General features: G+C 37.3%; 1 protein-coding gene across 1 annotated transcript; it reads right to left on the bottom strand.

The window, feature by feature from the left end:
• Positions 1-519: 519 nt before the first annotated feature.
• LOC104602562 (ERBB-3 BINDING PROTEIN 1-like) lies at positions 520-8,486 on the bottom strand. The gene is made up of 10 exons (XM_010266289.3): positions 8,285-8,486; positions 8,043-8,160; positions 7,788-7,872; positions 7,512-7,661; positions 7,234-7,387; positions 3,382-3,597; positions 3,150-3,286; positions 2,952-3,043; positions 2,634-2,816; positions 520-848 (listed from the first exon to the last, which is right to left on the bottom strand). Exons 2-10 carry the CDS (start codon positions 8,134-8,136, stop codon positions 766-768), a joined length of 1,194 nt encoding a protein of 397 aa, XP_010264591.1. The 5' UTR covers positions 8,137-8,160; positions 8,285-8,486; the 3' UTR covers positions 520-765.
• Positions 8,487-9,363: the final 877 nt, after the last annotated feature.

Genomic DNA, 9,363 nt, shown 5'->3' with positions numbered 1-9,363 from the left:
TTTCCAAAAATCATTGCAAGTTTTAGTTTTTCTCAAAAATAGTTTTATTAAAATGAGATCAAAAACACAAATAAACAAGCATCTCGGAACCTAAATGATGCAATACACCCGAGACGTAGTATATTGTACCGATGCTTTGAACCTTAGGCCGACATAGATTAACACACCGTATCTTACATGTCGAATCAATGAAATGAGCTAAAGCACTTATTATTGTCGAATCATCTATTGTAAGGGGCGTGGACGATTTAATCGGACCACAATGTTGAATATGTTGGTCCTTGACAATCATGCAGCGGAATAGGCTCTGCAACATAATTTGAGAAGTACTACACTACTACCAGTTTACTTAAGTGCATTTATGGTTTCAGTCTCAGTCAAATTGTGAAGCTTTGTCTTTGTTAGAGTGTTTTGCCCTGACCTCTTACTTTTATTTGTTTTTCAGAAATTTAGGGTCGTGCTACCACCCCCTGCTTCTGATTCTTCCAAAAAAAAAGTATGGAGATTGATCGACAGTGATTTAAAGTTTATTAAAGTGTATTGAAACAGACCCTATATAAAGAAAGTTGCATTTCTTTGTTTCCCTCCGTTGTAAACAACTAAAAATATAAAACAGGTATAGAAACAAGGAAATCATGCCCATGCGCATATTCACTACGCACGTACACTGGTAAAACCTGGTAGGCTCAACATTAGAGGAGTCTCCTTGATTAACTCGTAAACAAACAAATACAAGGGTGAAAAAAGTACCAAAATTGGAAAAACTCATTCTTGAGATGCAGCCTCGTTTGATGTTGCATCCATAGGCTCCGCTTCTATTGATTCATCAACTTTGTCAGCCTTCTTCCCTGCAAAACAGAGATTCACATTACAACCAATACAACCGAATCCCTCTTGCGATAATTTAAATGTGAAATTGGATTAAAGGTGTTGACATCAGACAGCTTTAACCCATTAACTACCCCATAGGGCCCAAAGGCGAAATGCCTGACTGGTTCAAGCAAATTACACAATTTTTTATCAGTAACTGAAAACTTTTATTAAATAAGAGAAATGCAAGTACAAGAAATGGGGAAACAAAATGTCTTGGCTCCCCACTAATAGATTACAAGAAAAACATAGAAAATAGCCCAAAATAAAGAATCCCTATACGCCCCTTGTTTGGCTAAACCATCAACAAATGAGTTCGCCCCCAACTATACTTCCACCTAAATACCCCGAGTAAGCCATTTGAATTTCTTCCCTTTAGTGCTAAACCTCCAGCAGTAGCTGGTGTCTTCCTTTACCCATCTAATCACCACCTCTGAATTACCTTCAAGGATCAACCTTCTGAAGTTCCAGATCCCGAGCTTTTTGGATATCTTCTAAGGCCACAAAGATCTCAGCTCTAAGTGAGTCTCCTTCTCCAATAGGGCCTGAGAAAAAAGATAAAATAATCCCCTCCTCATTCCTGAACACACCCCCAATTCCAGAAGGCCCTTGATTCTCCACACCACAGCCATCAATATTCAGTTTTATGAATCCATAAAGTGGGGATGTCCAAGAGGGGCTAGAAGACCTCTTAAATTGGGCAGTGTTAGCTATCTCCTTACAGTTTCTCATCAAGTCAGCCAGTGAGACATCTGCGAATAGGTCCACAGATTTCCACCAATGGACCACCCTCAACAGAATCAATTCTGTTAAACTCTCATAAGTTCTTTCCTTGTCAGAAAAGATGCATGAGTTCCTTTCTTCCCACAAAGACCAACAATCTGCTGCCCTAATGCATCTCCACATCATTCTCCCTCTTTTCTTAGGCAAACTGAAGAAAGAGGGTGAAAACAGGCTTCGCACATCCACAGGGGGGGAACCCAAATACACCCAAAAAGGGAAAAAACCCACTCCCAGATAATCTTAGCAAAACAGCAAGAAACCAAAAGGTGGTAGCCAACCCCATCAGCTTTGCAAAGGGAAAACCTATTAGGGGATAAACAAAGATTGGGTCTCTTTCTTTGAAGGTTGATTCTTTCCAGGAAAGTTTTCCAACAAAAACTACCAACCCGAAGAGGAATGGGCTTGCTCCAAATCTCACTAACAAGGAATGTGAAGAGGAGGAAAGCCACGAAAGTAAGCATTGAGAACAAACAAACGCACATAAATCCAATCACAACTAACCCAAACCACTCTAAGTGGGAGAAGTGCCCTGAATATTGACTTACTAGCAATGGACTAAAATTATGTTGCCATGCACATCAGATCAAGATTTAGCAATGGACCAAAATTATGTATACGAATTTCTCTCCTATTTTCTGCAGCTTTTAGGCTACACCAAGGCATGCCCATTGGTTAGGAGTTTGGATCCTCTGGCTCGTGCACAAGATACTACGGCTGTACACCAGGAATATCTCCACATGAATGAAAACATAAAGTACAATTACCGATGTGTGGATGTGGTGTCTTGTGCATTCAACTTTTTCATGTATTAAAAATCTCAATTAAGAATTAAACAATTGCAGGAAACATGACACATGTTGAAAGTAATGCGTAGTAGTTGAATCCACTGGTGCACCAAAAACCTTTGTCAAATTTAGACAAACTAGTCATGCAAAGCTTTTAAACCAAATGTTATATTTCAGGAGTTAATTTTAATATACCTTTCTTCTTCTTCCCACCACCCTTCTTCTTTGTCTTCGTGCCCAGAGCCAACCAGGCTTTGATTTCTGGATCATCATCTATTTTTTTTGTGGGCTGCAGCTCCTGAAGAGCATGGGATGTTATCCGGTCTGATCCATTTGGCATTAACAAGACTGTGAATTTAATATGGGCAACAAAATCACCTGCAAAGGCAAACATGCACGGAAGGTCACAAAATTTGCCAAGACTACAGAATCTTAGTAAATGAATGCTAACTGTTACTGCTTGTAATCCGTTCTGATTATTCTAAAACCTCAATCCAAGCAGGCGTCACACACCAGGTTTCTCGTGAAGAACAGGATATGGCTGCAACAGATCATGGTTTACACATTCCACTAATCCCAGCCTAGCCCTCTTCTCTTCCAAAGCCCTGAGATGAAAGAATCCCATACAATATTGTGTTATTTATAGTACAAAGGCAAAATAGTTGAAAGCATATGATGATTGTTTTAGAATTAAAAAGGAAATTAGCAAACCTTGCTGAAAAGGGCATGATAGGGAATTTCTGATTAATTTCGCTGAAGATGAACCTAGATGATTTCATCTTCAAGTGGTAATTCTTGTCAACGGCTCTTTTGTAAATTGTTGTTTGTTTCTCATCCAACAGCTTGGGCTGTGTATTAATTTTCACAGAAAACAAAATAAGAAATAAAATGGTACTAAAATTCAGCAACAATAATTTCTGGGTCAATTGCACCTTGCACATACCTTTCCATCACCAGTGCTAGTTACTATGTCAATGGCATAGACTTCATTCTCCTCAAATTCTGCATCATCAACTCTGGTCTCAGGACTGGTTACACTTAGTATGACCTTGTTGCCATCAATAACAAACTGTTTTAACTGGTGGCTCAGAACGCCTTCAACAATCTTGCAGTCATATGCAGCAGCAACCTTCTGAACAGCTTCTGTAACATCTTTGTTCTGCCAGACCCAGAATGACTTAGTAACTAGGTAAAATCATGTTTGATGACATGAACGAAAGAGATCACATCACATGTAATGATATTGGAAACAGGGAAAGTAATATATGAGGTATATGCTGCAGATGTGTTTGACATCATCGACAAGTTAATCACGCTTTCTAATCTCCACTCTTTCAGACAAGTTAATCACGCTTTCACTATTAGTGAATCCTATCCTGTCACATGCAATGGTTCCAAAGGTTCTTAACTTCAAAATAAATCTTTTGCCACAATTGCAGAAAAAGCTGACATTACCAACTTATATAGAAGATTATGGAAGCAGTGCATAGGTAACAATGTATGTATGTAGGCACATACACAGAATAAGCCCACCTAGAAGCATCAGCTGGTAGTAGGGGTGCAACTTTAGCAGGTTAGGGTTGGGATTTTGTCAAAATTCCAATGGGCCCAACCCGAAACCCAAGCCCGAAACAGTGTAAACTGTTAACTCGGGCAAACCCAAGTTGCACACCTGGTAGAGAGTAATAAAACATCAAAGAGCAAATATCTTTACTTAGACAAAAAGCATCAAAGAGCAATATCTTGATCAGATAAGTGACAACTCCCAATCCCCAATTGCCAAGTAAACTTTACGCAATAGAGTGGCGAGAAAGTCTCCGTACATCGTTTGAGAGTCCGTCTATCCTTTTGTCTTGGTAATTTAAACATAGTAATTGGCAAAGCGTTTGGCCACCTTCACAAAGTTTCATACAGGAATGTTGCCTCCTCTCATCTAGCCAATAGGAAGAGTGCTACCGCTGATATCTATAGATTGAACAGGGGAATTTTTCAACTTTTTTTATGCCATATTTTGCATAGCAGAAAGAACAGATAATTGTGCAGCAACAATGTCGTCCCATCAGAGTAACTATGACAAAAGCTTCATTTGGATATTAACCCATAGCTTCCGACAAGTGTTTCATCATTTAGAACACCATATATGCCATATTTACAAAGGAATATTCTCCATAGACATATCAGAAACAACAGGACCAGGCATGTAGTATCATCTAGAACCTACAGAAAGTAACCTTTGTGTATAAACAGTAAATTGCATCAACATTTGACCATATCAGACACAAAAAAGAAAAAAAAGGAATGAAATTTACTTCATCAGGTATTGAAAAATTAAGAGTCATGTGGTCCTATCAGTGTAACTATGACAAAATAAAACTTCATAGGAGCTTGCTCCATGGCTATGATAAGTTAACATCCCATAAATAAAAATTATGCTCCTTTAAAAATCTTTCCACAATGAAAACAAACCATAAAATCAAACTCAAATTTATCATATAAAAAATAAGTAAAACAAAAAGGAGCAGTGTATAATAATTCATTACAAGCCAGAAATTAATTATATGACCAAAAATAGTTTTTTACAGGTGTTTGAACTATATAGCATGGTGAGGCTCCCATATTAAACAAATGCAGCAATCACCATCTATTTCCACATATTAAAAGAATAACAAAAATTAGACAACTATCAAGTATAACCATTTACCTTATTCCGCCTGAATGTGAAGGCAAATAGTATTTTTTTATGAATTATTATACAAGAAATAACATAAAGCCCAAAAAATCTCAATTATTGAAATCATAAAGAGATGTTGGACAAAGGGATTATGAATATCAATCCAAGGGAAATAGATTGAACAGAAGCACCCAAGCATGGCCAATCAATATAGGCAATAGGGAAAAGAGGGAACCAATAAAAAATTGATCACCTCGGCAAAGTTGCCTTTATTATGGTGTTCTTAACTTCTTTCTACTATTAACCACTTCAACCCATAAAATGATCTGGTGGCAATTTTGTAAAATCTTATGGCAGAACCCAGAAGACAGTAATTGAAACAAAAAAAAAACAGTAAAATATATAGTAAAGCACTGTATTAAAGGAGAAAGTGACAGTTAGATGCATCATGGGAAGGTATGTTCTAGAATGTCACAATCTTTAGATGGACCTTGGTAATTTAATATCTTCAATTCATATTTGTAATGTAGTTTGTAGAGCATTTTTAAATTGATTGACACCATTTAGCTTAAACTTAGCGGTTTTCGAAGTCATATGCTTATAACTCTAATTCACAAAGTTTCATAAAAGCAAAATCATTGCACTGCCCCCTTGATTTCTTTTAGGTAACAGAAAATAATAGATCCACTATCAAGTCAAAAAGATTTTTCATTTTCTGGAGACAATATATTCATATAGGCAGCCTAATGCTACTAGTGCACAAAACTTAAAAATTGCATTCTCGATTTAAAGAAGCCATTAGTTTGATGAAAATTTCTAGGAAAAAATCTAGTATAAACATTGGTAGCAATAAAATAAAAAAGGACGGTTTATTGACCATGCAAGGGGATCTTGATGGAACATGATATCTATCAGTGTAACTATGACAAAAGCTTCATTTGGAGCTCACTCCATAGCTAACAATGATTTCTCATCATTTAGAGTATCATTTCCACTGAAAACTTTGTAACAAAAAAGCCAAACAACAGTGAAGATGGTGAACTTTAAAAGAAAATTCATGTTTCCAAGAAGATTGTATCCCATTCATTGCCCAAACTACAGCATAGCATACACATGTTCAAACAAGCCTGTAGTCATTCCAACCATTCCTTATCTTTAGATAGGTTGGGAAGGCATTATGTTGTCAGATTAATGTTCAATTTTTCACTATCCATATCAACTCAACACCTTCAATTTTTTCTCAAAAAAAAAAGCAAAAAACCAAGGAGCATTAACTCTAGGGTACAAGTCAGTTAGCCGATTTGAAGAATTTTCACAGTATTGGCCTGGCTTTTGGGCCAGACCCATTGAAATTTTAAAAATTTCCCAGGCCAAAACCAATCAACTTGCACCACAATTTTTTTTGATAAATAACTTGCACCATAAATTAAGGCATGAGATATAAAAATTAGGGCTGTCAAGGTTAAAAAAAGAGGTCCACATCCAAATTTACAGTACTGACCTTATTTTACACCTTTTCTCAACTTTTATACATGGCATCCCATATAATTTTATTTTTGTTCTTTTTTGGGCATTCACAGGACTATACATCCCCCATCCCCATACCCATAACCCCTTAGCGAAGGTGGGAATCAATCCCAAGTATTAGCGACAACCAGACTGAGACCTTACCGAAGGCGTCAACTAGTAAGTAGAATGCATTATATCATAGAGAATCCGTCTTTATACAATAAGAACGAAGATAAGCATAATACACAAAAGAGGCACAGACAATAATGGATGGTAGCCATGGCACTAACATTTAATAAAGTTACACAAGTGAATATTTGTACATTTCAAGCTAATCACATAAAATTTGAAAACTTGCGGTTAACTAGTAGTCTAAAGCTTAAAGGGAGATAGATGAAGAACATAAGGGAACAACTTTCCTTTTTCTTATTTTGGTTTTCTTTTTGCAATAGGCAAGAAGGAATAGAAGTATGATACATGTTCAGTACCCAAAACAAACAGGCATAATTGAGCATCAAGAAAGACCAGCATGAAAACACAATACTCGATGAAAATAAGGAAACAATAAACAGAAAATAAAAAAAAAATCGCAATTCAAACATGGAGTACTATTACCTTTCTTCCAGGCCTTACGAGCCTCAAAGCAACTTCGGCAGCAGTGTTTGCAGCTGCAATGACATCAGCTGCCCTACCCGTCACTGGCCCTTCCTGCAAGACACGAGTGTGCGCAACAACAGCAATGAACCCATCAATATGACAACCCATGTCTCTGCAACCAATAAAAATCTCATCACTCTTCGATCTTTGAGAAGTTCTGTTTCGCACTCAAAAGACTATGTACGGTGGAAATAGCATGAGGGAGAGAGATGATAAGACATAAAAAAAAAACTTACATCTTCAACATATCACCTTCTTCCAATACTGTTTCATCACTGGCAAGTGGAGAGAAGTGGCATACGGTGTTATTCACCGAAATGCACGTTGGGAAGGCGACGCCCCTCTCGATCTTCCTCTTAACATTCTTGTACATGTTTCCAGTTTGCCTGTATATAAACAACCCCAAGCACATATATCGATCAAACCAACCAATCTAACCTACCCGCGTAAAATCGATCAATACCAGACAATAAATGAAAAGAAATCAAATCCACGTAAATACAAAGTCTTACTCTCTGATAAAGGCATCGCCCTTCTCACATAAATCTACAATCTTAGCCTTTGGTTTGCATTCCGACAATACCAGCTGCAATGCCTCTGCAATTTTTTCCAATTTCAAGACGCAACTAAGAAATACCATCACCAGGAAACGAACAACATTCTAGCAACTGTTTAGTTCTTAATCTCTAGGGTATCAAAACTAAGCATAAAACAGGAGAAGGAAAATTGTGACAAAACAGATTTCAAGTACAGAGAATGATATTAACTGTTGACTATCTCAGCTGCGCTCTTGTATTTGGTGACGACTTCGGGGGAAGTGAGATCCAACTCCTTCTCCTCCTTCGTTTCCTCGTCCGACATCGTTACAACACTTCGAATCTCTCACTGCGATTAAAAAGGAACAAAATCAACAAACAAACTTTAAATCAGCTATGCGGCGCATAGATTCAAACGGTGAAAAGTATACGTATACTTGATGAGAAAAGGAAAAGAGGATGAAGGAAATCACCAAAACTAAAGGATGTAGACTGCTTGAAGCAAAACTACTAGGGTTTTAGTCGATTCGTTCAGAAACGGGTTTTAGCTTGAGAGGTTTAGAGAGAATCAGAGAAGGCGTCTCTCACTCTCTCAGAGCCTAGTCGTCTAGATAGAATCACAAGGAGGTTTGTACATTGGGTTACTAGGGCATCGCCGCATTGGCACTGATATATATATTGGAGCGTTACCGGTCATGTGGCATTTCATTTCCTATTTGACCGATTTTTATCAAATTGCTTGAAGCTCCCCAATGCTTCTGACCTATATTATTCACTTCCCTATCTTAAATAAAATAATAATAAGGTACTGTTATATATAGGACGCAAGTCAGGCGGGCTGGGTCGAATTTAGAGTTAACCCAAGCCCAACCCTAAATATTGGGCTCAAGTGGGCCTGTAAAGCCGAATGTAACTAAAAAAGTTGCATTAACTTATTTTGAGTATTACTAATTTATTTGAACCTTAGCATGCATGTGTATCTGTGCATGTATATCTATCAACATGTGTATATATTTATGTGTGTGGTTGGGCAGGATGGGTTATTTTTAGTATTTATTGGAAACTGTGCTTATTTTACGTGTTCACATGCTGATTAGGATGGATTTGGACTTTGTCTCTATATCAACAAAATACATTCTTATGACCACCAAGCCTATATCTTGAGTTTAAGTCGGACCCTTACATAAAATAAAACCCAAAGCTTAATTAGGAAAATTGAGAAAAAAGTTTTTTTTTTTAATTCAACAATAGAACTGATTTGTTTATATTAAATGACCTAAAAACTTAAAATCACCAAAAGATCTCATTATGGCTTGAGAAAAAGAGAATATCAACAAAGAAGCTTGAGCTCAACTCTGGAAAAAAAAAAAAGGCGGACATGTGGTTTGGGCCTGACCATAAGCCCACAAGCCTAAATTCATGTACAAGCCCAATTTAAGAGCGGGCTAGGCCAGGCAGTCAGGCTTTCTGGCCCATGATCAAGTCTACTCAGGAGTCAGGACCACACCAATTAGCACTTATATGCATTTTGGGATTCTTTTTTAAGAAATAA

The sequence above is a fragment of the Nelumbo nucifera genome, chromosome 2, assembly GCF_055504915.1.
Source record: "Nelumbo nucifera cultivar China Antique chromosome 2, China Antique-T2T, whole genome shotgun sequence".
Classification (NCBI taxonomy): domain Eukaryota; kingdom Viridiplantae; phylum Streptophyta; class Magnoliopsida; order Proteales; family Nelumbonaceae; genus Nelumbo; species Nelumbo nucifera.
The sequence above is the reverse complement of the archived record's forward strand: the minus strand, read 5'-3'. Positions and strand labels throughout refer to the sequence as shown.

Excerpts from the sequence above, each read along its gene's own strand:
- LOC104602562 (XM_010266289.3), bottom strand. The coding sequence starts at position 8,136 with ATGTCGGACGAGGAAACGAAGGAGGAGAAGGAGTTGGATCTCACTTCC. Across the intron at positions 3,598-7,233 it reads TCGTAAGGCCTGGAAGAAAG|AACAAAGATGTTACAGAAGC; the intron begins GTAATAGTACTC and ends TGGGTCTGGCAG. Across the intron at positions 3,287-3,381 it reads CTAGCACTGGTGATGGAAAG|CCCAAGCTGTTGGATGAGAA; the intron begins GTATGTGCAAGG and ends ATTAATACACAG.